The sequence below is a fragment of the Lethenteron reissneri genome, chromosome 25 (genome assembly GCF_015708825.2).
Source record: "Lethenteron reissneri isolate LAM-NWPU_2019-01 chromosome 25, ASM1570882v1, whole genome shotgun sequence".
NCBI lineage: Eukaryota > Metazoa > Chordata > Hyperoartia > Petromyzontiformes > Petromyzontidae > Lethenteron > Lethenteron reissneri.
The window spans coordinates 13,968,667-13,996,453 of NC_083803.1; the positions used below are offsets into that span (position 1 = coordinate 13,968,667).

Below are 27,787 nucleotides of genomic sequence, written 5' to 3' on the forward strand. Positions count from 1 at the left end.
GTGGTTTGGGAACCTAAGAAACGCCACCAGCCCCCTCCCCTCGGGGTCACCTTCAGCTGAGTGGCAGCGGCGACTCGACGCGCCCTCAACCTGATCACTTGCGCCGACGACAATCCTTGGGATCGAGATCTCTCGCAAAGGCTCCAGCAGTCCCGATTTACGCTCCATGCTAAATTACTAAAAACACAGTCGCGCGCTCACGAATTCACCTCGCTGGAGAATAACCCCCAGAGAAAAAGAAAATAAGATATTCGTCGATGCGTTTTCACGTTGTCGACGGCGGAGATAGTCAGATAGATGACCGGGAGGGTTTGTCGGGAGCGGTTGATCCGTCTTGGTGCGCATCGTGTCGCCTGGAGTGGCCTCGACCCACGCAGTGACCGCGGTCAGAGCGACTCCGTCAGCCGATTAATCGATCACCAAAAAGCATCCATCGACATCGGCGCTGTTACTCTCTTAACATCGCCTTCAATCGATTGTTGTCAACGTCGCGGCGAGGGCGCGTGGAGGCGAGCGAAAGGCGCCATGCCGCTGCACAAGTACCCGCCCAAGATGTGGGAGGCGTTGAAGCTGCAGCAGGGGGTCTACTCGCGCCTGCCGCAACACTACCGCGAGTAGGCGGCGATTCACACGTCACCCTGCGCCCCGACATACACACACCTACACCTCACCATGTTACCCTGCCCCTACATACACACACCTACACCTCACGAACACAACACCACCACCATGTTACCCTGCCCCAACCTACACACACCACCTACACCACGTCACCCTGCGCCCCGACCTACACACACCTTCATCTCACGAACACAACACCACAACCACCACGTTACCCTGCCCCGACCTACACACACCTTCATCTCACGAACACACAGCACCACCACCATGTTACCCTGCCCCTACATACACACACCTACACCTCACGAACACAGCACCACCACCACGTCACCCTGCCCCGACCTACACACACCACCGCGTCACCCTGTCCCGACCTACACACACCTTCATCTCACGAACACAACACCACAACCACCACGTTACCCTGCCCCGACCTACACACACCTCCACCACCACGTTACCATGCCCCTACATACACACACCTACACCTCACGAACACAGCACCACCACCACGTTACCCTGCCCCTACCTACACACACCTACACCTCACGAACACAGCACCACCACGTCACCCTGCGCCCCGACCTACACACACCTCCACGTCACCCTGCCCCTACCTACACACCACCACGTTACCCTGCCCCGACCTACACACACCTCCACCACCACCACGTCACCCTGCCCCTACCTACACACACCTTCATCTCACCATGTTAACCTGTCCCTACCTACACACACCTACACCTCACGAACACAGCACCACCACCACCACGTCACCTTGCCCCGACCTACACACACCTTCATCTCACCATGTTAACCTGTCCCTACCTACACACACCTACACCTCACGAACACAGCACCACCACCACCGCGTTACCCTGCCCCTACCTACACCTCACGAACCCATCACCACCACGTTACCCTGCCCCTACCTACACACACCTCCACCACCACGTTATGCTGCCCCGACCTACACACACCACCACCTCACGAACACAGCACCACCACCACGTCACCCTGCCCCGACCTACACACACCTCCACCACCACCACGTCACCCTGCCCCGACCTACACACACCTCCACCACCACCACGTCACCCTGCCCCGACCTACACACACCTCCACCACCACCACGTCACCCTGCCCCGACCTACACACACCTCCACCACCACCACGTCACCCTGCCCCGACCTACACACACCTCCACCACCACCACGTCACCCTGCCCCGACCTACACACACCTCCACCACCACCACGTCACCCTGCCCCGACCTACACACACCTCCACCACCACCACGTCACCCTGCCCCTACCTACACACACCTTCATCTCACCATGTTAACCTGTCCCTACCTACACACACCTACACCTCACGAACACAGCACCACCACCACCACGTCACCCTGCCCCGACCTACACACACCTTCATCTCACCATGTTAACCTGTCCCTACCTACACACACCTACACCTCACGAACACAGCACCACCACCACCGCGTTACCCTGCCCCTACCTACACCTCACGAACCCATCACCACCACGTTACCCTGCCCCTACCTACACACACCTCCACCACCACGTTATGCTGCCCCGACCTACACACACCACCACCTCACGAACACAGCACCACCACCACGTCACCCTGCCCCGACCTACACACACCACCGCGTCACCCTGTCCCGACCTACACACACCTTCATCTCACGAACACAACACCACAACCACCACGTTACCCTGCCCCGACCTACACACACCTCCACCACCACGTTACCATGCCCCTACATACACACACCTACACCTCACGAACACAGCACCACCACCACGTTACCCTGCCCCTACCTACACACACCTACACCTCACGAACACAGCACCACCACGTCACCCTGCGCCCCGACCTACACACACCTCCACGTCACCCTGCCCCTACCTACACACCACCACGTTACCCTGCCCCGACCTACACACACCTCCACCACCACCACGTCACCCTGCCCCTACCTACACACACCTTCATCTCACCATGTTAACCTGTCCCTACCTACACACACCTACACCTCACGAACACAGCACCACCACCACCACGTCACCCTGCCCCGACCTACACACACCTTCATCTCACCATGTTAACCTGTCCCTACCTACACACACCTACACCTCACGAACACAGCACCACCACCACCGCGTTACCCTGCCCCTACCTACACCTTACGAACCCATCACCACCACGTTACCCTGCCCCTACCTACACACACCTCCACCACCACGTTATGCTGCCCCGACCTACACACACCACCACCTCACGAACACAGCACCACCACCACGTCACCCTGCCCCGACCTACACACACCTCCACCACCACCACGTCACCCTGCCCCGACCTACACACACCTCCACCACCACCACGTCACCCTGCCCCGACCTACACACACCTCCACCACCACCACGTCACCCTGCCCCGACCTACACACACCTCCACCACCACCACGTCACCCTGCCCCGACCTACACACACCACCACCACCACGTCACCCTGCCCCGACCTACACACACCTCCACCACCACCACGTCACCCTGCCCCGACCTACACACACCTCCACCACCACCACGTCACCCTGCCCCGACCTACACACACCTCCACCACCACCACGTCACCCTGCCCCGACCTACACACACCTCCACCACCACCACGTCACCCTGCCCCGACCTACACACACCTCCACCACCACCACGTCACCCTGCCCCGACCTACACACACCTCCACCACCACCACGTCACCCTGCCCCGACCTACACACACCTCCACCACCACCACGTCACCCTGCCCCGACCTACACACACCTCCACCACCACCACGTCACCCTGCCCCGACCTACACACACCTCCACCACCACCACGTCACCCTGCCCCGACCTACACACACCTCCACCACCACCACGTCACCCTGCCCCGACCTACACACACCTCCACCACCACCACGTCACCCTGCCCCGACCTACACACACCTCCACCACCACCACGTCACCCTGTCACCCTGCCCCTACATACACCACCACCACGTCACCCTGCCCCGACCTACACACACCTCCACCTCACGAACATAGCACCACCACCATGAGGAGGGAGGTGGGGGGGCTCCCTCGGTCGTCAGTTGAGGAGGGTGAGGGAAGGAGAGGCATTCGAGCATAAATACTTCACCACGCCACAAAATGGGACCCTTTTTGTTTTGTTGTAGTTGTCACTTATGAAAGCGTGTAAACATTTCACCGCGCCGGTCCGTACGGGTCTGCTGAAGGCGGGGAGCGTTAGGCGCTCCAAGCACGGCAGCATTAGTAGTACAGTACAACAGTCTGTTTTGACATAATAGAGGTTTTTTTGGAGGTTAGATCGCGTAAATGTATAAATGTGTCGTTAAACCCTCCACCACCTGACACGGCCAACTAGTAAGGGTTGTCATGTAAACAGAACGTGGCCAATTCGTCACTCGTACAGCACTAACCGGTGTGTTGGAGAGCCAAGCCACAACATTTACAATCTGAGTACGATGTTTCGCCAGTAATTACAACCAGCTTCATCAGGCGACAGACAGATTTGTGTGCACACTTCCCCCCCCCTCAAACATCCCCTGATAGACAGTGATTATGACAGACAGTGGTTAGTGACAGACACACACAGTGGTAGTGGTAGACAGTGGTTAGTGACAGACACACAGTGGTAGTGATAGGCAATGATTAGTCGTAGACACACACAGTGGTAGTGGTAGACAGTGGTTAGTGACAGACACACAGTGGTTAGTGACAGACACACACAGTGGTAGTGATAGGCAGTGGTAGTGATAGACACAGTGGTTAGTGACAGACACACACAGTGGTAGTGGTAGACAGTGGTAGTGATAGACACAGTGGTTAGTGACAGACACACACAGTGGTAGTGGTAGACAGTGGTAGTGATAGACACAGTGGTAGTGATAGACAGACACACACAGTGATGAGTGATCGAGACGGTGCGAGACGTCGATTAACTCCATGGCGCGTCTTCTCCTGCAGCTCCATGGTGCCCCGAGAACCGACCCCGGTGCACTTTGTGCCGGGCAAGGACGGCTGGGAGTCGTGCTCGCGTACGGGCAGGCGGTGGCGCGTCCAGCGCAACCCGGCAATCCCCGTCTACTATCCGCGCGAGTCGCAGAACGGCCTCTGGGGTGGCGAGGGCTGGCTCTACGGTTTCACCTACGCCAACAACGAGAAGGTCGGCCCTCTGCGAGCCCACGGACCTTACGCCCGCGGCGGCGGAGTTCCGTCTGTTTAGCCACGGTGGCGAGATGTTAACTTCCTCGCCTCGTATGCAGGAAGTCGCGGAGTTGATCGCGACCCCTGACGCCCGCTGTATATTTTGAGTTTAGGTGAACTCTACCCGTAGTCGCGTTGATTTTTTTTTCCGGGTCCCCAGGGTTTTTCCCTCCACATTTAGAAGCACGCGTTTATAGAGTGTTTGGCTGTTTGACATTTATATATATTTACATTTCCACGTGATAAGCCATTTTGTTGAGCTATCATTTGTGGCCAGGTCGCTTCTGAAAAGAGCTATATAGCTCAGTGGGCCTCGCCTGGTAAAATACAAAAAATAAAAATGTAGTTGTAGTTTAATAGTGTTTTTATTCCGTGTGGTACCACCCTAAGTGAGCCATCACACAGCTCAATGTAACCATGTGGAGACGGTAGAAACCAAAGGCAAAAGTGCAACCCTTCAATTGCTTACTCCACTCTGGTTACAAAGGAGACAAGGAAATGTGTGAAGGAAAGTATCTCGAGCGTAGGCAACAAATGTGCGCTGTTGTTACACCAACCAATAGCCACAGTGGAGATCTCATCACACTTTGCAAACAAACAATAAAATGCCTCTCGTCGCACTGAGGCGCGTACGGGGCCTCGCGTGAGAACCCGCAGCACCATCATGATGAACCCCCCCATGGAGCCGGGCTGTGTTGTCCCTTCAGCTCTCGCGGAAGCTGCGCAGGCTGTGGAAACCCCAGCTGTTCAAGCGGGATCTGTACAGCGAGATCCTGGACCACACGTTCAGCGTCACCGTCACCATGAGGACTCTGGACCTAATTGACAATGCCTACGGATTTGACTTTTACATCCTCAAGGTGAATCTTCAGTCCCTCCTCGAACGCCCCACCACGAACCCACCACATTTTTAAATGGAGATTTTAGACCGGACGATACGGGTATAGAAGTGTTCATCGTGTGACCCAGAAGGCGCAGTTTTTCGTTTTCCCTTTTAACCTGGCCACCTCTGATGTAAATACCCACGTGGTATGGATGTGAATTAACTAATACATTGTGTAGGTTGGGTTTTTGATTTGTTATAATACATATTTTGAAAAGGTGCTCTTGAGTTTGCGAGTGAGTAGAGTGAGTGTCATTATTGCCAATGTGACCAGTAATGGGAAATGACATGCAAGCTGGGATTTCATTCCTGAGAAATGGTTCTGAGAGCTCACCCCTGTTGAACTGCCAGTTACTCCTTTCATCAGTCCAGAACTCTCAGTTAAAATGTACTTCGTTTATAGGGCATAAACCTGCATAAGATGTTCCATCAGCAGTTATGCTGTTCAACTCGTAAATTAACTTAAGTTAATTTAACTTACAACTGCATTATTAGTAATATGTATATTTCACTACATCTACATAAAATAATTGATTCATCCCATAAATACCCACAGCACAAGGAATAACAATACCTGCCTAAGGCATATTGACATGTGACAATCTGCTGAATATCAGTGTCCAATTTACCTATAGCAGGCAGCAGTACGCATCATTGCGACTCCAATATAAACAAGGGGACAAAAACATCCTGAACTATTGCCGGATGCGAATCGTGCTTTGCGAGCAGCACTGAATGTTCTGCTGCAATTGTTTACAACAGACCCCAAAGGAGGACCTCAACTCCAAGTTTGGCATGGAGCTGAAGAGGACCTTGCTGCTGCGTCTCGCTCGCAAAGACACGCAGCTCTACCCCGATGATCCTGTCAAGAGGGAGTTTGTCTACAACAAGTACAAGGTAGCTGACCAACAAGGAACTAATAAAGTCACCTCTCGATTATCCACGGTCATGGGGAGGAAGGGGTGGCCAGAAATAAATACAAACAGACAATGCAAAACAGATGTAAACTAGGATATAACGAAAATATATGTATTGTTTATCTTCGTAAAAGACAAAGAATGTGTTGTCTGTATTCGTTGCTTCTGTAAGTAATCCATTTACCTGCCGACATGTATGCACTCACATGGGCAATGAATCACTGACTGTCGATGAATGAGAAGCAGCTAATAATGAAAGCAACGCGCGTGAACATATAATTTCTCCGTAAGCACGGTTTAGCCGCAATACAGAGAATCCACCCATATATAATGAAGGGTGAACTATATTGATACTGCCCTTAATTCAGCAAAGCCTCACTTTATTCCCAAGACTTTTGCAGGGGAGTCTGCATTATGATTTTTGGTTAGATTCAATGAATGGGTGTGTGGCAAAATTGGAGGAAAACGGAACACGGATAGATTCCGCAGGTACAAGGCGTAACACTCAAAAGCTCCACGCAGATGGATTCAAACCACTTTCTGCACTTGCCATCTGCTTGCCGTGTTGCAGCCCGCACCGTTGTGTTCACGCTTGCAAAGTATTGCATGAAGAAGGGCAGTTTCCATAGTATATACTCTTAGGTTTTTTCGGTAAAGTCACGTAGGTAAAAAAATGATAATAAAATAATAATAAATGAAAATAACTCAATTAAATCAATAGTTTGATTCGAGAATTTAATTGAGTTATTTTTAACTATTATTATTTTTACCTACGTGACTTTACCAAAAAAACCTAAAAGTATGAATCCTTGCAGTCACAAAAGCTTCAAATCTAGAATTGACATAGTATATATTTTCTGTGACTTGAGCAGCATCTCTGACTGTTGTGCTTTTTGTACAGGAGTTTGTGATTCCAGAAGCGGAGGCAGAATGGGTTGGCCTTTCTCTGGTGGAGGCTGTTGAAAAGCAAAGACAACTAGAAAAGAAGGTATGACAGTGACTGCTACGGTACAGTTGCAAGGTTGATTTTTATTTTGTGTACCAATCACATAAAGATGTGTAGGCGTGTAACGACGCTTTGATTCATCGATTAAAATCAATGTTTACACTTGCGATACATTGAAAACTGTGTACGAGATAATGTTTAGCAAATGATATACTGTTACAAAAAGGGGGAAAAAAATAGAATCCTATTTGAGATGACAATCGCACGAATTTCACCGATTCTCGAATCAAACTATTCCTCGTGAAAATGAATCATTCCACTCGATGGTGAATGGTTGCATGCCTACTATTGAACAGGGAAAGTGGTTTAAGTGGTGCGTTAGAAACGATGAGGTGTTGACACCGAGGCGTCTTCTTGCAGGACGTTGAGCCGCTGTTTAAAGTCTACGTGAGAGAGCTGGTGGAGAAAGTGACCGCTATGCAACTGCAGGAGCCCGCCGTGGTCGTCAAGAACGAGCGGCGCAGTTAACTTGCAGCTGCTGACTTGGAGCGTTGTTTCTCAAACCCCAGTCCTCGCTGGCCCGCAGGATGCATCTTTATTTTTTGCTTAACAACTGTTGTGAGCATGCGTTAGCGTGCGTGAGCGTGCAACGTGCCGTGGGTTATTTTTTGCACATGAAGTTGGAAGATTGGTAGATGTGGAATGGTGTGCCGTGGGTGTCTCACGGGGGCTGGAGTTGGAGAAACGCTGAGTGAGAGGGCTAAAATGTTTCACCGGTGATCCTAAATCCAACTCAGGCCACCCACGTGCAGTATGATGCTGTGTCATGTACCCATTTTCATTCCATACAGTTTATTGACCAATAAGCTGAACATTAGAACTTGGTCAACTTGAGATCTGGGGTTTTTGAGATCTGGATTAAAAACCACTGCTGAAATAATCTATCAAGTGAGCTTTGGGCAGTAGAATGGCCAACATGGAATGTCTCGGTAATTTACCAGTGTTGTTAACAGAGATGTCAACACGTTTTCACGAAAACACAAACAAGAAACATAAAACAAGAATTACACCACTTGTGTTTGTTTATCCATCGTCATAACGATTGTTGAACAAACATGCACTCTGCCAAACACATTTTTTTTATTAAAACATATATTTAAGTTAACCTTTGTCACACAAAAACGTACATTTGTGCAGGCTCTCAATTAAAATGCGTCTTACACTTGAGAACTTGTGTTTTGTGTTATGTTCCCGTCTTAAAAATATTTCTATTGTGACAATTGTATAACAGTGGTGTTCTTTTTTTAATGTTAAATGTAATTCGCATGCATGGCTTGCATTTAAAGGGCTCTCTGGACCATTCTGTGAGGGTGGATCAGCTTGACTTAGTCAACCTGAGGATTGTTCTTGAATATATACTCTGCCTGCAACAGACACACCACACCAATGCAAATGCACTGATTAAACAATAGGTTCCACAATTTCTCGCAATACAGTACTGCATCTTAGGAAACTAAGTTTAAAAGCTATTTTATAATTGAGACCTGCAGAGTATCTGCCCAGTGTACAGTGAAGTTGTAGAATAGTTTTTTTTTTATGAATACCAATGTCAAATTGTGGTTATTAAAGCAAATGAATGCCTGTTACCCAGAAAAGCCTCAAGATAGTTTTTTTAGGATGTTAGACCAATGTGTGTTATGAATACTGGAGGAAACTGGAGTAAGCTGATAAAAAAAAACACAAGGTGCTAACACTCAAAGTTCCAAATGGATTTAAAAATCCATTCCCAGCCACCTCATAGCCAATTCCCAGACTGTCATCAAAGTGCGGACTTAGTTCAATCTGGCTGAGCGTCCAGATCTGAGGAGACATTTAGGGTGATTTGGTCAAGGGCAATATGATTTCTTACGAGTAAATTACGCGGATGTGAAACTTGGGTTCGACGTGCTTGGAAACTTAAGCCATTCCCAATGGCACTGAAGTAGCATGTGGACATGTGCAGCCTGTTTGAAGAAAACATTATTTTGCTGCACCGCCCACAATGCCTATACCACCTGTTTCGTGTGTACGGTGGTCACCCATCCAAGCATCCAAGCTCAAACCCTGCTTAGCTTCCAAAACCTTTACGGGATTTTGGCGCATTCAGTGTGATGTGGATGGAAATGAGTTATCTGAAGTGGAAACTCGGGTGTGCATGCTAGTAAAACAAGCCAATCCAAAGGGCACCAGCACTGACCAGGAAATCGACGGGGTCTGGGGGTCGCATGGAGCAGCACTCGATGAGCCCCGTGGTGAGCGTGGGCATCACGTGTGCGAGCAGATACTCGCGCAGGGGGACCGTCTCGCGGGCCAGGAGCTCCTGCTCCTGCTGCCTCTCTGCCTCCAGCTTGGCTTGCTGCAACGCACACGGGGTCATCGATCCCTTAAAGCGCTGCACATGTGGTGAACGGTGACGGTGCAGCGCTGAAGTCTCCTGCTCGCTTAACTGTCGGTGGAAGGAGCTCCACGAGAGGGAGCTTTAGAGAGCCCCTCTACAAGGGATATTGCCCTGCTCTTCCACGTTGACCAGACGTCTTGGAAGTGGTAGGAGTGTCCACACTTTACACGCGACCTGCCGATTAACTGCCGTACCCATTCCTACTATTCGGTGAACAGGGTTTCTAAGCAACTTGTCAATCGTTTTAACTGAGAACAAACCGGTGACGCCTGGATTGCAAGTCCAGTGTGTTAGCCATTACACCACGGCAGCGTCCCATGTGGTGAACGAATCTTGTATATGTATACTCTTTGGTTCTTTCAGTAAAGTCACGTAGGTATATAGCCTCTTGTCACGGCAGCCCTTTTGCCCACTTCAGCAATTGTTTCTTGCTGTGGTTGTCCCACCTGGTGACGGACGCTTGTGTTGTGCCCAAAACGTCGTGATTTAATTTATTTTATTTTATACCTACGTGACTTTACCGAAAACTTCAAATTTATATATGTATGTTGAACGCAACTGCACTTAATAGGGCAGCTCTAAACGGAGGGGGTCCATGTTCATAACCTTAATGTAAAGCTCAGTAAGCAGGGGACTTGAAGAGCATACCTTTGATGATCAGGTGTTAACTGAGTAACTGTTGAGGAATATGGGTGATCGGCCGTGATGACCTACATAACTCGAAGTCAAGTACCTCTCCAGCCTCCAAATTGGGGGGCACATGGTGCTTAGGGGTGTGTACTGCTGCTAATTAAGGGGGATGTATGCCCCCCCCCCCCCAAGGACGCCTGTGGTATCACCACTGCTTGGCTTCAACATTTGGCCAAGTTCATCTTGTGTCGGTATATTGTGTCAGTGAAGCCCGCTCACCCTTTCTTCTCCGAGTGCTTCGACAGTGGTTGTACTCAAGGTTTCAACAGACAGTCTTGACAAGAGGTACCTGGCACAAACCCCGAGTGGAGGTTTGGTCCCAAAGCCTCTTGCCTCCTGAATGTTCTGCATTCAGCCTTGGTACCAAACCTCCATTTGCGGTTTGTCCCAGAAAGATCTTGTGAACATTGTCCGTTGAAACCTGCTGCGAATACAACCAAGCTTGGCGGAAGTGGCATACACAAGCACATTACACTTAAACATGATGGCCGTGTCAAACCCCAACTGCCACATAAAGTTGTTTTCAGAGACCTTTTCAAGATGTGAACTTTGCAATAAAATGTAATATACAAATCCAAAAATAATAAACCCTAAAGTATTTGCAGGGGGATCATACAAAACAAATCATAAATGCAGATCGTTTATTACATGAGGTTGACCACAAACTCCGGTCATCCTCGCAGCGGCGTTTTTAACCATCGAACAAAGACGGTTACTGCATCGCGCGCTTTCAGATGCGCTTCTGCGGCCGTTTAGAAAGCTCTTCCGATATTAGGAAACCACTGGAGCTGTGCACTTTTAAATCATCTAAATTTAAAACCAATTTCTTTAGAACTGCTTTTTGTGTTTGAGTTTGTTGTCCTTCCCCCGCACCTCCGATTAGCACGGTTGCCAATGCACGGTGCGAAAATAAATTCAATGGACCCGTGTAAGCACGGGTCCGTTGTTAACAGTGGAGGCTGGTCCACTACGCAGCAGCCGACGCGAGCGAGGTGCTACTTGGAGGGAGAGTACCGACCCACTCGTTGAGCTTGCGTTCCCTCTCGGCCGCCTCCACCGCCTCGTGTCTCTCCCACTCGGCCCACTTCTCGGCCTCCTGCCTCATCCTCTCCTCCGCCGCACGCCGGAAGATTTCTTCCCTCTCCTCGGCCGTCAGGCCGTAGTTGCGCAGCTCGCCCATCCGTTTGAGCAGCTGGTGTGCCAGCAGCAGGAATTCAGCATCTTCCTTGGTTACATCTGCAAAGTAAGGATAATATTAAACAATGTGTGTCGAATTCACTGGCTACGCATCAGCCTCAGTAACACCTGTGCAGTGATAAGCCATGCGCTGTACCATGAGTCCCACGCACTACAGGGAGAAGCACCACAGAATGAAACCTCTGAATCCAGACTCGAGTAAACCATAATTCAGAATAAGCCAAAATAAAAAATTAACATTTTTTAAAATATCTTCGACTGGTATAAAAATGTAGTGAGATGGCAGAAGACAGATGCAGACAATATAGAGACGCGAGTGATCAAGTCTTTTGTAACGTTAATGAGCGTGATAAATGTGCCTACATTTGATGCAGCCATATTATCTATGATGACCCTAATAGTTCGCTTGGCTGGTGCAATTGAACCGCCTGCCACCGCGTATCGATGCGACGGCAACAACGCAGCGGGCCCACCGTAGTGCGCGACGGCGACGCTCTGCTCCTCAAAGTAGTTGAGCATGGTCTCGTCGACGGTGTTGTGCGCGCGGAAAGCGGCCAGCCGCCGCAGAGTGGACTCCTCGGTGTAGTGAGTGCCGGACACCACGGCCTCGGGCAGGTTCATCACGCGGTCACGCAGGAAATCGTCCGGGGCCTCCAGGGAAACCACCAAGTCTGCACCGCCCCCACAGCCGTGGCAAAAACCCGGATCTCAGCACAACGACGGTCTAATTAGGACAGTCCTGAAGATTCACCGTCACATTCTCAGAGGTTCCGAAAGCACGGAAGGTTGACGAGAAAGAGGCCAGGAGACAGAGAGAGGAAATTTCTGCTGGGCGATTTGAAGGGCGGTGTACGAGGTAGGAGGAATGTCTATTTTGCTTGCTCGGGTCAGCGAGTTTCACTCACCATGCAGCCATTACACAACAATGAAGAAAAATCATGCACATGCATGGTTCTGTAACGCTTTCTGAAGTGTGTTTGTCATCAGAAGTATAATATTCAACTAGCCGCGTGCAATGACGTCACACACAATGACGCCACACACAACGACGTCACGAGAGGAGAAGCGCCCGCATGGTGTGTGACATCCTCGTGCTTGACCAAGTCGGCGGTGGACTTTTTTCCGCCTCGTCCTTCACAGCTACAAAACTTAACACGACGAATAAAACGTGTTGGATCATCATAGGATTTAAGATGACCCCATGTTTAGCAGACACACGGACAGACACAGGGATGGAGCGAATGCATGTCTGCATTCAACCTTAGTTGAAAAGAGTTGCAATAGTTCTGGCCTTTGAAAAAACAAGTGCATGCGGAGGGTGCTAGGAATTTGACGGAAGGATAGGGTAAGCAAACTTTAAAGCTCTTAAGGGAACCTGGCGAGGAAGTGTTGTGCATGTAATTAAGAAAAAAGCGATTGCAATGAGTGGGACACGCCAATATAAAAATGATGGAGGGTTGATGATCAGGACAAGCATTGCGGTGGCAAGCTGGACGGTGAGGAAACTGTAAGAGTGGCCCTTGATGGTCAGATGTCAACTATAGAAGAATGTTGGCATCCAGAGATTGTCCATGATGACTTCTTGAGCTTGATCCCAAGTACAATACAGCCAAACAAAAATATACTCAAACTGAAATGATCAGAACCAAACTGTCAATGCAATATTCATGGTAATGTTTTAAACGTCTATTCGATTTTAGGTGCTGAAGTACTTTTGTCCTGAGCTTCAATAAACGTGGTTCACAATCAGGGGGCTGATATTAAGAGAAGTGATGCCCCCTCCTCCCCTTCCTCTTCCCCCTCTTATTATCTGAAATGTGCCAATACACAGAACCTATCAGGGGGAGTATTATGCCTTGGATGGCATTGTATGTGCTCTGTATGTAAACATTTACGTAAAAATGAACGTCAAAAAAATTGTGCCGAATTTTTTTTAAAATATGAGTTCATGAAATTTCCATAGATAATCATAATAGGGATTTGCCACTTGGCAGTGTACATTGTCATGAGAGCAGCATGCACGGCGAGTTGATTCAATTTGGCGCTATCTGTCCATCGCATGTGGTGTCGAAATAGCACACGTTGCAACACCTGGTATGATGCTCTTGTCGTAGTGATTTTCTTTGCCCGATATTGCGTCTTCCTCCTCCTCAGCATCGTCTTCCCCTGTTGCAAGCAGAAGAAGGGAAAACTCTTGGTGAATTTACTTAACGGCGTACAATAATTCCCCAAACATTATGCGCATGAAGCATAAAGTTTCCTCTGTTGTGCCACACGCTTGGCAGGTCCGCATTTTGGGAGTGAAATCTCGATGGGGTTGAGAACGCTTGATTCAATGCCCAACTTTAAAGCACGAGATGTGTGTATTCAAGATGTTTTGGAGTCAAACCTGATGTGGTATCAGCATTTACAATTTGGTCACAGCAACCTGGTTTTTTTACTATTTATATTTTTGTTTCTTACCAACGAAAGGTTTATATTTTTTCGTTTGGTCAATTCCACAGGGATGTTTGATCAATTGAATTTCAGTGTTTTGCTTTGGGTGGGGAACAAGAGAACGTGGAGGAAGCCCATGCATCGGAGGGGGTAACACTCAAACCTCTACACAGACAGAATCAAGAATTCATCACCATACTGTCACATGTTGGCCACCTTGACGACCAAGCCTATAGTGCTGCGTATCACCAGGCAGTCTCCCATCCAAGTATGTAGCAGGCTCAAGCCTGCTTTGCTTCTGAGATTCGAAGAGGTCTGGTACACTCAGAGTGATTTGGTTGTACGCTACGTTTATACATGTTTCATTTGTATTTTATTTTCTTTCAGTTCATCTCAATTTGCCATTCGGTGTCTTGGAGGTTGCACGCCAATGCCTATTCCGTCAACTGCACATAACCACGATGACGGCGACAATGAATTTCCATCATAATGAAAGCAGTAAACGCGTGAGACAGATGCCTCCCACGGAGTTTCTTGCCTTAACAAACTACTTTAACTGAATGGCCCCATCTCGTTAGTAACAATAATATATAATTTATTTTTATATTGCGCCTTTCATTGAAAGATCGCACAGCGCTATACACTTGACATTTTCAACACTCCATGAAAAAAAATCTAAATCAAAAGAGCTATGCAAGACAATATCGTGAGGGTAAACACATAAAGTCAAATATACATTGGGAAAAACAAACATCAATGCGAAGGCGAAAAAAAATGGGAGAGCAGGTGGAAGGGGCAGCAGACTGCCAGCGCCCTGCACCAACACAACCTTTTCGATGTTCTGATATTCAAACGCCGTACCAGTGAACAGCTCCTTGGCCTGGGCGTAGGTTTTGGGAAAACCGTCCAAAATGAACCCTTGGTTCTGGCACGACATGGAGCGCAGCTTCTCCTTGAAGAACCTCACCAGGTACGTGTCCTCAAGCCGACCTATTGGGATCAAACACATTAGGGGCCGTCCATAAATTACGTCATGCACCTAGGGGAGGGGGGGGGGGGGTCAGACATTTGTGACGATGTGTGACGAGGGGGGGTTGAGAAATGTGACGTCACATCAAAATGCGCAACTTTAAATAAATATAGACAACACGTTCTACTTCATTAAATATACTTTTAATAAATGTTTTCTCCTACATCAGAGTGCAGCGCCACATTAAATACGCACTACAATGACAAGTGTTTAAAGCGATTTGAAGCACGTTTTATTTTCAAAATGAGAAATCCCACCACACATTTAAGGAGATACGACTCAAAGCTCTGCACAGATTAATTAAATCCACTTGCTGTACTGACATCTCCTGGCCACCTCGTAGCCCAAGTGGGTTTGGGAGGTTTATAAATGTGTGTGATCAACCCACCCTGGACGAAAGAATTTCCCGATTGAACAAGCTTGTCGCCTGTTTAGAGTCCTGAGTCAGGGGTAAATAAATTCCACATTCGCCTGGCAGATATGCGAAGAGCAACCATTACTGACACCCGACAAAGCAATCCTGATTTTATTGACTGAGGAAGGAGGTTCGAGCCAACCCTCAACTGCTCATCTGGTAAATTCTGCAGAACAGGAATTGCAGCACGGGAAAAAAAGAATCTGACACTGACAGAATTTAATGTAAGCATCATTCGGGCTTTTACACGGGAAGTCGATGAATTACATAAAAAGCCCATTCCAGTGCTGTGGTGATGTTAACATTACGTTTTTATATTTCCATTACCATGGTATCATGTTTTGCATATATGTGAATGTATAATATGAGAACTACAAACATGTGTATTTAGTTTATGATTGTCTGTAACAGGATCCATCTTTGAATGCTCCACAAACCCTGTATGACATTTATTATTTTTTACCATTGTTTTGTTCCAAGCTTTCTTTCACAGCTTCCAGCAGCTCCTGTGCATCCTGAGCTGATTCCCCCTCTTCCTCTGCTTCTCCTCCTCCTTCCTCTTCCTCCTCCGTCTCTCTGTGTTCCTCCTCTTCGCCCTCCTTCTGTGCCCGAGCTGCTATCCTCTCCTGGAAGCAGAGTGAAGTATCCCTGCATGTCAACTTAACCAATTGTATTTAACCAGGAAAGGTCCACTAAGCTATATAGCTCTTCTTCAAAAGCGACCTGGCCTCAAATCATAGCTCAATGAAGTGGCTTATCGCGTGCAAATTTACAGCAGCCAAATACTCTAAACGCATCTTTCTAAATGTTGGGGGGGGGGGGGGGGAGCCAGAGGACCCAGAGAAAAATCCATGCAACCCACGGGGAGAACATGCAAACTCCAAATATACAGGTGTCAGGAGTCAGGATCGAACCCACGACCTCCTGTATACCAGGCGAGGTAGTTAACATCTCATAGCCACCGTGATGATGATGATGAGAGAGAGAGACACGCAAACTCCAAATATACAGCAGCAGGCGTCAGGGTCGGGATCGAACCTACAACCTCCTGTATACCAGGCGAGGTATTTAACATCTCCTAACCACCGTGATGATGATGATGAGAGAGAGAGAGACACGCAAACTCCAAATATACAGCAGCAGGCATCAGGGTCGGGATGGAACCCACGACCTCCTGTATACCAGGCGAGGTAGTTAACTTCTCGCCACCGTGGCGCCCCGTGTTGCAGCCTCACTGACACATTCTACCCACTGAGACATTCACTATAGCCTCATTTCCACGAGCCAAAGAGCTCGAGAATAAACGCGAATTGCTCTCCTACGAGTTGGCGGCGAATTCGAGCTCGAGGCAGAGATATCTGGGTCAATTTCGCTTCGCAGGCTGACATGAAATTCCTATATCAGATCCAGGCCAAGCGGAAATACATCACCAAACACGTAACATTCAAAAACATTGTGGGACAACATGAACATTTGATTTTACATTTAATTCAACGTTTAACTCTGCCAGCAACGTGGTCTTGACCTTTAATTCATAAGCATTTCTGAGAAAATCTTACTTGGAAGTATTTCTGGGAAAGGCCTGTCAAACTCGTGTGATAAATTGAGTAGCTTGGAGAATAATGGAAAACGCCACACTTTTAACCGACAGTTGTCCTTCAACTCGAGTTCTGGCCAAATCGAGTGCCCTCAAATCGACTCGAGTTGGCTGTTTGTGGAAACTAGGCATTAGAAGCACATGAATCGCTCCTGACAATAATGTAGCAGAATTATTCAACATGCCTAATGCCACCATTGAGACCCGGGAGGTCAAAAACAGTCCAGAGTTTACCTGCTTGAACAATTCTTGCTCCACATTTTTTTTACAGAAAATCATTGGACTGAAAATGTATATGTATTATTTCTAAATGTTACCCATTATCCTCCAAGACTGTAAAACATTTTTTTCATACACAAGGGTCCCTTGAACTGAGATGTATTATTTAAAATAACATTTTAGTCCATCAGCCTCTGGGCTTTATGGAGCAATGTTTTCCAGCAGCATTTGTTTATGCAGAAAACCCTGGAGTGAGGCCTGTTGTACAAATGCTGCTGTGTTGCCTTGGTGTTTTACAGACAAGAGTGCCCTTCACCACCAACGTGGGACCCATTGCAAGATCACATACATGTACAGCCCGATTTGTGAATCCACTGCTAGATGAGGGCCTCCCCACGCTCTACTTGACCATGCTGCCTGTCAGATTTATAAATGGGTCAGCTTGCTGGGCATCTCACATAAGCAATGCAATCTACTGGCCCACGCCAGTAGATGGGACTCTAGCGAGCCCCTCTCGAGGGTACTTTGGCCTACTCCCCTACACAGGCTAGAACTTGGAAGAGGTGGCAGTACAGTACCTTACTTACCCTATCACGTGTGACTTGCTGATCGACTTACTGTGGTGTGTCCATCTTTTCCCGCTGGGTAGACAAGAGAAAAACCTGCCCATTGCTTCAAGTGCCACGTTAGGAGACCAAAGCGGCAGCCTCTGGATTGTCAGTGTGCCCACCGAGCCGAGCGTGTTAATCGGCACATCACGGCAGCGTCGTGCTTCGCAGGTAAAGCCACGCAAATCACAAATTCAACAGGCAGCTCTCCACCACGCTGCTCACCAGCCTCTCGATGGCCCCATCTACGACGTCCTTGGCCTTGATGTGGTGCAGCCTGTAGTGCTTGCAGAGTTTCTCCACCAGGGAGGTCTTCCCCACGGCAGGCGGGCCAAGCACGCAGGCACGCATGGGCTGTGAGCGCAAACAACACCCGCGAGGGATGCGCACGCGCTGGGGATGTTTTGACGGGGGGTGCAACTCGGAGCCTGGCTATCTCATTATTCAAGTAATTGATTACTGTAGCAATTATTCGTATGACCATTTACAAATGGATAGCAACACAATAATTCCCAAAATAGTAAATAGATTATTACTCGCATTATTTAAGGCAATTATAACAAACTTAAACATCGATTTTTATAAATGAAACTGATTTGATTCATGCATATGATATTCACATTTCCCCGGACGCTCGAGATTAACCACAGATCGAGTTGCTCCAAATGGGTTAGGCAACAAGTACTCTTGCTCATTATTTTACATTGTGCTTGCAAAGATGGTTAAACATCATCCAAATTGCCAAAAATGCTTGAAAGAATCAGTTAAAACTGTAATTCGACTTTCGAGAAAAATTCAACGCTTCAGTGGGATTCTTTCAAGCGCACGAAACGAGTGCGGAGCGTTCGCACGAGCGCGCTCGAGGGGAGCAAAAGGTTCTCACCAGCAGACCTCGTGTCTCCTTGTACTCCCTGACGATGGTGGCGATGTTCTCCACCAGGCCACCCTCAGCAACCCAGTGGATGTTCATGCCCCCGCGCAAGAACTGCGCATCGAATCGCAGATTCACGAGCAGGTGGTCGTAATCCGATTGCTGCCACGACACAAGGGGGAGTCGCTCAGTCTTCCACGCTTGGGAGGCGCGTTCAAGTAGACCACTCACTCGTTTATGCAATGTAGTTGGAAACCCGCTGAGATTCACAGACCCCTGCTACCCCAACACGCAGACCTCTTCATGATTTTTTTTTAAAGAGGGGCACGTAACATTCCACGATATTGCAAATGATAGATCGGATAACCAGCACTGCAGCTGTTAAGCCAAATTATAGTTTTAAAACTATTGTTTCTCTCTCGTAATCTTTACATTGTTTACATTAGCTTTTAAATTACTCCTAAAACATTGAAATTATTGCAGAGGTCTAGGAAGAGTTATTTCTCTGAACACACACATGTATACAGATCAACTGCTTACTATATACAGCTGTGTTATACCAAGAGCGGTATGCAAGACAGAGATGACATTACCACGAGGTCTCTTGACAGGAGTGCTTCTTCCTTGGGCACTTTTATGGTTTTACCAGGTCCCAAGTGTTTGCTGATGGCCTGTAAAATGCAAAGTTCATGACAAATTTTAGTTACGGGAATTTCAACTTGGATTCGAGTGAAGGTAAATTATTATATCAACAGTTCTTTCACGTAAAGATGTCAAATATTATACTCGTAAAATATGCAGTTTCACGATTTGAGAGTGCATGTGACCCTTAGGTTATTATCAACCCCTACATGTATGATTATGGATGAACATGCATGCGCTCACGTGAATTCTATACCGCTTTTTCAACACGCGTTTAGAAGCGCTTAATTATCAATGATAACGTTACTTTTTGAGCCGCACAATTGGATGACATCACACGTAATGATGTCATGGGAGAGGCAAGGCGCATGGCCTGTAATGTCATCACCTAATTTTTTGCAGTTTTTTTTTTAATCACCGTATTTTGGGCAACTCTTTGATAAATTTTGCCAGTTTCATTATAGGTTATGTCCCTAATAGCAACACAACTTTTACAAATTATTTAATATTTTGGATTATCTTAACGAGAGTAATCGTGATACTCCTTTCTCCACCTCTTTTAACTTCAATTATAAAGCATTAAAAATGATACCCGAGCACGTTAACAAGCCAATAACACAACAAGACAGCATTTTGATTTAAAGCTTTCGTGACTGCAGGGATTCATATTCTTGGTTCTTTCGGTAAAATCATGTAGAAAGGAAATAATACAATTAAACAAACATAAAAAATATTTCTATTATTTTATTATTTTCCTTCTACGTGACTTTACCGAAAAAAACAAGAATAAGACAGCATTTATTATACACAAAATAGGGCAAAGGCATTCACAGAAGTCAATTAAACAACTTTTTTTTATTAATCCTGCGCTGACGAGATGACACTACGCGGTAACAGCCCCGTTGCTGCCACCTCCAGAAATTCGGTGAGATTTCGAGTGCGAGACTTTTTAACAAAACACACACCACGTGACACATCACACGCTGAACCTTCCATAAATCCCGATGAGGGTTGTTCGCCGAATCCGCGAACACAGCGGTGCTGGGCGAACGAAGTTCTGGAACTGACTGACCGCTGGAAGAATGCGGCTGCCAATCCCACGGGTGCTGTACTGTCATGCATGAGTTCATAAACTACAGTCCATGAAATCCAATTCAATATTTAACTCAGCAAGACGTGGAAACAACTCGTTAAGACAAACACACGAACGTGGTCTAGTTCGCAAGAGTGACACTGGTTACATAATAAGAATAAGGAATGCAAGATTAATGAAACTAAACTAATAGCATAATCAAATTAAAAGGTAAGAGAACATGGATTAAATACCCTATGTTTTACTAAAATACAACCCTTAATGTCAAGCAAATACCTTGACGATCTCCTCCAGTGTGTGCTTTGAGCTGTCTGTAGCAAGCAAGTAGTGGACCTTTGGTTTTCTGTCCAATATATTCTGCACCACACTGTTTGAAAGAGACAGACATATTGAAATGTTATGAGCAATTCACCATGAATGCGTAAGCATATGCTCTTCATGCACAGCCCATTTGTCAATCCACTGCTGGATGAATGCTTCCCCACTGCTGTGCGCGTGACGTGGGTTTTCTGACCATGCTTCACCGTGCTGGTCAGGGCAGGTTGATGAAGGCGAGGAGCATAGATGCCGGAACATAGTACAGTACAACAATAGATTTTGCTGCACTGCCCTCTGCTGATGATGCAGCTGTGCGAAAGCCTTACAGCAGCTGTTTTATGCCCAGTAGTTGCGGATCCAGATACTGTACTATCCAGGCTCAACCATACTTAGCCTGAGAGATATAAAAAAATACTTTTATCGGTGCATTCCTGGTGAACTGGTGTATTTGACAATATAGTTGGAGCTCAGTCTAACAAAAGTGGACTAGTATTACCAGGCATTATGGTGGCATTGCAAAACAATTGAATGTTTGCCTTTGTCTGTTGAGCGCTTATTTATTTTCATCTAATTTGTACAGTTTTGTTCACTTCATTTGCGTGAATTATAATGAATGGCTTCCCACACGCACAATTCAATGCATGCATCACTAGCGCAATCATTAATATGGATCGATGATTTGATAGGTAAATAATTGGCCCGCAATTTAGCATGAAAGGAAAAGATGCAGCTCTGCAATTGCTTGCTCACGCTACTGCTGGTGGAAGGGCTTCCACGAGAGGAAGTCCTAGACAGCCACTCGCGAGGGTTTGTTGGCCTGCTCGACTGGACATCTGTGACTCTGTGACTACTGGACATCTGTAAAAAATAGCTTTGTAGCTCGTCAGATTCCTGCAGGATAAATCAATATTCGGACTCTTCCACAGTAGGTATCTTGGAAAAGGTTGGAGTACCCACACTTCATCCCACCACATGCAACCTGCCCATTTACACTGCTACGTGGATACAGGCAGGGAGGTTTAAGAAGACTGCAACATTGTTTGACCTGCCGCGCCAGGAGATCAAACCAACGGCCTCTGGATTGCAAGTCCAGCGCGATAACCATTTCACCATGGCAGCATCTCTTACCCAGCTACGTCTTTAACGTGGATAGTTGGGACAATGTTGCTTCCGGGTCCGTATATCGGCAGGGCAGACAATTCTCCAAGCCACGCTGTCTGCAACCAACAACAACTCTGCGCTGTTAAGGCTCACTTTGCAAACGAGTCGCATGACACAACCGTGGCAGTCTATGTTATCTTGTGTTATCAGCAAAACAAAGTTACCTTGAAGAAGTGATGAAAAACACTCTCTCCCATTCCATACACGAGACCAGATGCCAGCACAAAGGTGGAGAACGTGGTTTTATTCTGGAAAGCAAGCAGAATCACACGCTGAAGTGGTAAATATATTGTTTGTGAATCTGTTGTTTTGTTTCACACCATGTATTAAAGACTGTACTCGTGTTATGCAGCACTAACCGTTTTTCCCAGCTTGATGACAAGTCTTTCTACATCTATCTCCTGTGTAAAGTTGGGATGGGGCTTCCTCCTCCGGTAATCTTCCTCCGTGAAGTCCAGCTCTGGATCATCCTGGGACCAACACGATAACACTGTAGTGCACGTGCCAAATATAAAACTCCTCATTAAGTCGCGGAGAGTGTGTGTACAAGTGTTGCCCATTTGCTTTCGCCCTGAATACACGCGATTTGTTCATATCGCAGAAACTACGCGAGATTTATCCAATGGATTGAGTCTCTATCTTTCTGGCGCTTTGTGCTTTATTCCCTCGTGTGAATTGAAAACTCATTCTCGATTGATTGAAAACGAATTTCTTTCGAACTGCTCTTTGTGTTTGTTTTATTTCCCCCTGCACCTCCGATCAGTACGATTGGCTATGTACGGTGCAAAAGAAGTTCAACATATGAATGGGTTTTTTCCAGGTACCCTGGTGTTCTACAAAATGGCAAACATTACCCCAATTCAAAACTCTTCTGAAAGAGACTGAGACTTTCCTGAGTAAATAAACGACAATCAGTATTTTGCACTCACAGGGTCCAGAGGCCTGGTACGTGCCCATGTCATTATCGTAGACAACAGAACAAACATCTTGGGATTTTCAAAGCTTTTCAACTTCTCATGAAATTCTGTGAAACAACATTTTGAAAAAAAACGTTAACCCAAACTCAAAAGCCAATGTTTTTTTCCACATATTTTCAGCGATAACATCTGCTTATGGCCCAGCGGTAAATCCAATTGTGGCAGTTCTGACCGGTGACTGCCCAGGAGGCTTCCTCTGTCTGATCGGCATCCTCCGTGATGTTGTAAACAATGATGTCACACTCCATCAGATGGCAAAGCAGGTCTTCGCGTGACGAAGGCTGTGAAAAGTATAAGCGGAAAACTCAAATGAACAGAATAAATAAATAAAAACACTTCGATCTGTCTATCCAAAGAATAAATCACGTGCATAAAAGGGGTAATAATTGTTATTCTTATACACGGACTAGGCCTATTGTTTTCTGACTTTTTACTAACCTTGTGATGTGTCATCCTTCACCTACAATTTAGATGTCTGCTTTCCAGCAGTATATTTTGACATTCATGTTATTTTGCTACAAAATAATCCAATGTCAGTAAACATATGAGAGTTTGTTACATTGCCAAAGTATCATAAATCTTCAGTCCATCAGCCAATAAGGCTTTCGAACCAATGTTATCGAGCAACATTTGGTTTAAGCAGGCAAACCTCTGGGATTGGTTTGACTTTCTGGGTCTCATCAGTAGAGCCAGGTTTGCTACACAAATTCTGCTGGGTTACTAAACGTTATTGGAAAGAGCACTTCCCCTACAGAATGGATGTATTTGATCACTTGTGACCAAGGTGGTAAATTGTGCATTCGGCTGGAGATTCCAAAGAACACAGGATGAGATGTTACTATCCTTTGTGCAAGCACTTCCAAGAGTTCATGAACAGTGAGCCTGGTGAAATTTGGGGAACGCATCGTCAGTAGTGAACCTTGACTGCTGCGAATACCTTCACGATTTGCTGCACAAAATCAGGCTCCGGGCTTTCAGGTTGTCCAAGGGTGCCCACAACCTGGTAAGTCATCTTTACACGAGCTGCCTTTGATGGGCCCTGTCCAGATCCTTCCCCATCCATCTCATCATGCGCCTCCTCTTCTTCGTCCTCTTCCATCCCTTCCATGCTTTCCAAGGATGCTCCGACCACACAGCCCGACAAATGCTATGAGCAAAAATGGACAATGATTGCCAATGTTTTGGTCATGCACACACACACACCTTTTCTCGCACAATCCACACACAATGGAGCATCTGGTCAAAAATAAATGAATTATTCATATTCCCACTTGATGCAACGCTTAACAAGAAACAAAATACCTCCTACGAGGGATGTTTTGGGCAACATGCCCGGCTAATATATAGAATCCCATAGGCCCATTCTAATCCACTGCCAAGCATTAAGTATTATCCACGGTATGCGTCCCAGCTTTTAATATAATTATCCTATACACATGTGCCAGCCTTCACTCTATCACCTCTCTCTGTTACCTGTGTTGCTCTCTCTATGTATCTTGGTGATATCTGTCTGCTAATATGTCTGTCTATAGTTTTCTGGTTAGATTTTATGTCGCTATTTCATTATACCTGATGATGATTGCTTGTGTTGCAATCGAAACGTCGTATTCTATTATTTAATTTAATTTATTATTTTATCTTTAGACGTGACTTAACCGAAAGAAACAAATAATAATTCCTGCAGTCACGAAAGTTCTAAAATTAAGATTTTCACTCTATCTCGCAGTCCTCCCTTGGTTTGCATCATCTCACAGGACATCTTCTAGATTTGGTCTCTTTTACAAGATATGAATAAAACCTGTTTTCCACTATTTCGGTTTTCGCAAAGTAACACTGAGGGCTTGTAATTTGTCAAAATTTCTTGAAAGTGCTCCGTTACATCTTTTTTGAAAAATATCTTTAGAGACAGGTCACAATATTTCTTGCCTGGCCTCTCACTCTGCCCCAACCTCTCAAATTACTCCACTACTCAATGTCCATAATTATCGCTTATGCGCAAATCACCCCACATGTGCCTGACCTCCATTGGCATTGGCTTATTTCACGAGCACATAAACCTAAGTTTCACATTCGTATATTCCACCAGTGATATCTTGTTACCTGCGTCCAAATTATGCTGAATGTGTCCGACCTCATTAGATCTCAGAAGCTGCTAAGCAGCATTGACCCTGGATACTGCTTGGATGGGAGATTGCCTGGGAGTATGAGATTGACTATATATGGTGTGAAAGAAGTTCAAAATACATACATATAGGAGATGGCAGAACAGTAAGAAATTCTTAAAGACATATTTTCAGAGCTTGCACTGTTACACCCTTGCTACCATGGGTTTTATCTGAGTACTCCGATTTCCTCCAATGAAGGCAAACACTTGTTAATGGAATCAGCTAAACATCCCAAATGTCCTTGCTATAATGTTAAACTGCATCCGGTGATGGTTTAAAAAAAAACAACGTTAAGGAAGACAGATGGGCTGGAAAGAGCTTGAGCCATGGATCTGCCCATGGTTAGAGAACTCAAGTGAGAAACATCCCAATGCAGGAACCTTCTGCAAATGCGTCTTGAGAATCAGCAAGGCTTTCCTGGGTAAAACAAAAGTCATTGATATTCTTATTATCATCTTTGCACGTTCGGCAAGTGCCCTTTCCACTGAGCCCCCCGACTAATTGTAGGCTCCAGTTTTCGGCGACTCGTGGCACAAGTCTAACATGTATCTACGTTTCCATGACACCTCCATGGAACGCTGAAGTTGATGAATTGTGCCTCGCTTTTCACAGTGAGAATTCACAGTCTCGGGAGCATTCGTTTCACTGCTAATATCCCAGGAGCCACATTTGTGCTCTAAGGCCGGGTTTGTGCATCACAACTCAACAGCTGCACAGCACGACACTAGAGAAAAGCCACGTTTGCTGGCGTGTTCTCCTTGGGGGGGAAGGGGTTATTGCTGTGTCCCTTATTAACGTCGGTGCAATTCAACGCTTTTGAACACACTTGAGTAATCTATGACCCTGCCATGTACCGCGGCTCATTGTGGTGGGAACGCTCATGCAACACTGCTCATGCGACTTTTAGACAGACGTCTTGCCTTTGCACGGGCGATGGAGATAATGAATCCCAGACTGCATGTCCTTGCTGTATTTCTAGATGCAATTTTAGGAGAAACTGAGCATCATCTAAAGCCAGGGCCTCTAAGTTATTAAGTCATCCATCCACTCGCGCATGCAAGCATTCATTTCAAAATCCATTCATCAGTCATTAAGTCCTAATGCAAACACATGGCTGTCACTAGCCACATAATGAATCAACCCACCTCCAGCGAAATGATGAATTTGACACCATTCATGGCCATGTCACGTTTGTAATATATACTTTGTACTGTCTCGAAAACGCGATGTAAATTGTTTGTACTGCCCCTTGTTGCTGTAACTACTTACAGTATTTGTACTATCTCCTTTTTACTCACCCAAAAAGTCAAACCCACCCCACTCATCCAGCCCAACTCACCCAGCCCAACTCACCCAAAAAGTCAAACCCATCCCACTCACCCAGCCCAACTCAGCCAAAAAGTCAAACCCACCCCGCTCACCCAGCCCAACTCACCCAACAAGTCAAACCCACCCCACTCACCAAGCCCAACTCACCCAAAGAGACAAACCCACCCCACTCACCCAGCCCAACTCACCCAAAAAAGCTAAACCCACCCCACTCACCCAGCCCAACTCACCCAACAAGTCAAACCCACCCCGCTCACCCAGCCCAACTCACCCAACAAGTCAAACCCACCCCACTCACCCAGCCCAACTCATCCAAAACGTCAAACCCACCCCACTCACCCAGCCCAACTCAGCCAAAAAGTCAAACCCTCCCCGCTCACCCAGCCCAACTCACCCAACAAGTCAAATCCACCCCACTCACCCAGCCCAACTCACCCAAAAAATCAAACCCACCCCACTCACCCAGCCCAACTCACCCAAAGAGACAAACCCACCCCACTCACCCAGCCCAACTCAGCCAAAAAGTCAAACCCACCCCACTCACCCAGCCCAACTCACCCAAAAAGGCTAAACCCACCCCACTCACCCAGCCCAACTCACCCAAAAAGGCTAAACCCACCCCACTCACCCAGCCCAACTCACCCAAAAAGGCTAAACCCACCCCACTCACCCAGCCCAACTCATCCAACAAGCCAAATCCACCCCACTCACCCGCGCGAGGCTCCTACCCAGGAACGAGTCGACGCGGTTGATGAAGACGCGGCGGGCTCTGGGAGCCGCGGTCGCCTCCTCCTCCATGGCAGCCGGCCTCTCCTCTCGCTCTCTCTGTTGTCAACGTTGCCGTGGCAACGTCGCGCGTGGTCGTGGCACTTTCACAGAGTGCACCCCAATGGGCGAGCTGAGCAGCCATTGGCTGCCGAGGCTGAGCGCGTTTACAAAGTGCACACGAGATC

At 47.1% G+C, this 27,787-nt stretch overlaps 2 protein-coding genes across 2 annotated transcripts; one reads left to right on the top strand and one right to left on the bottom strand.

The window, feature by feature from the left end:
• The first annotated feature begins 130 nt into the window (after positions 1-130).
• Positions 131-8,879, top strand: MRPL28 (mitochondrial ribosomal protein L28). Its single transcript, XM_061559413.1, has 6 exons — positions 131-614; positions 4,664-4,862; positions 5,611-5,763; positions 6,549-6,683; positions 7,605-7,691; positions 8,070-8,879. The coding sequence occupies exons 1-6, from the start codon at positions 298-300 to the stop codon at positions 8,175-8,177; spliced, it is 999 nt and encodes a 332-aa protein (XP_061415397.1). The 5' UTR covers positions 131-297; the 3' UTR covers positions 8,178-8,879.
• AK7 (adenylate kinase 7) lies at positions 7,713-27,706 on the bottom strand. Its single transcript, XM_061559412.1, has 18 exons — positions 27,546-27,706; positions 24,278-24,487; positions 23,513-23,621; positions 23,293-23,387; positions 22,723-22,833; positions 22,528-22,611; positions 22,331-22,419; positions 21,161-21,251; positions 19,743-19,820; positions 19,162-19,311; positions 18,504-18,632; positions 16,318-16,480; positions 15,271-15,399; positions 14,065-14,139; positions 12,447-12,644; positions 11,795-12,012; positions 9,886-10,044; positions 7,713-9,073 (listed from the first exon to the last, which is right to left on the bottom strand). Exons 1-18 carry the CDS (start codon positions 27,630-27,632, stop codon positions 9,035-9,037), a joined length of 2,214 nt encoding a protein of 737 aa, XP_061415396.1. The 5' UTR covers positions 27,633-27,706; the 3' UTR covers positions 7,713-9,034.
• Between the last annotated feature and the right edge of the window lie 81 nt (positions 27,707-27,787).

Coding starts and splice junctions, on each gene's coding strand:
- MRPL28 (XM_061559413.1), top strand. CDS start 298: ATGACCGGGAGGGTTTGTCGGGAGCGGTTGATCCGTCTTGGTGCGCAT. Junction 4,863..5,610: donor CCTACGCCAACAACGAGAAG/GTCGGCCCTCTG, acceptor TTGTCCCTTCAG/CTCTCGCGGAAGCTGCGCAG. Junction 6,684..7,604: donor TTGTCTACAACAAGTACAAG/GTAGCTGACCAA, acceptor CTTTTTGTACAG/GAGTTTGTGATTCCAGAAGC.
- AK7 (XM_061559412.1), bottom strand. CDS start 27,632: ATGGAGGAGGAGGCGACCGCGGCTCCCAGAGCCCGCCGCGTCTTCATC. Junction 12,645..14,064: donor CGACAAGAGCATCATACCAG/GTGTTGCAACGT, acceptor GGGGCGGTGCAG/ACTTGGTGGTTTCCCTGGAG. Junction 9,074..9,885: donor CAGACCCCGTCGATTTCCTG/GTCAGTGCTGGT, acceptor TGTCTGTTGCAG/GCAGAGTATATATTCAAGAA.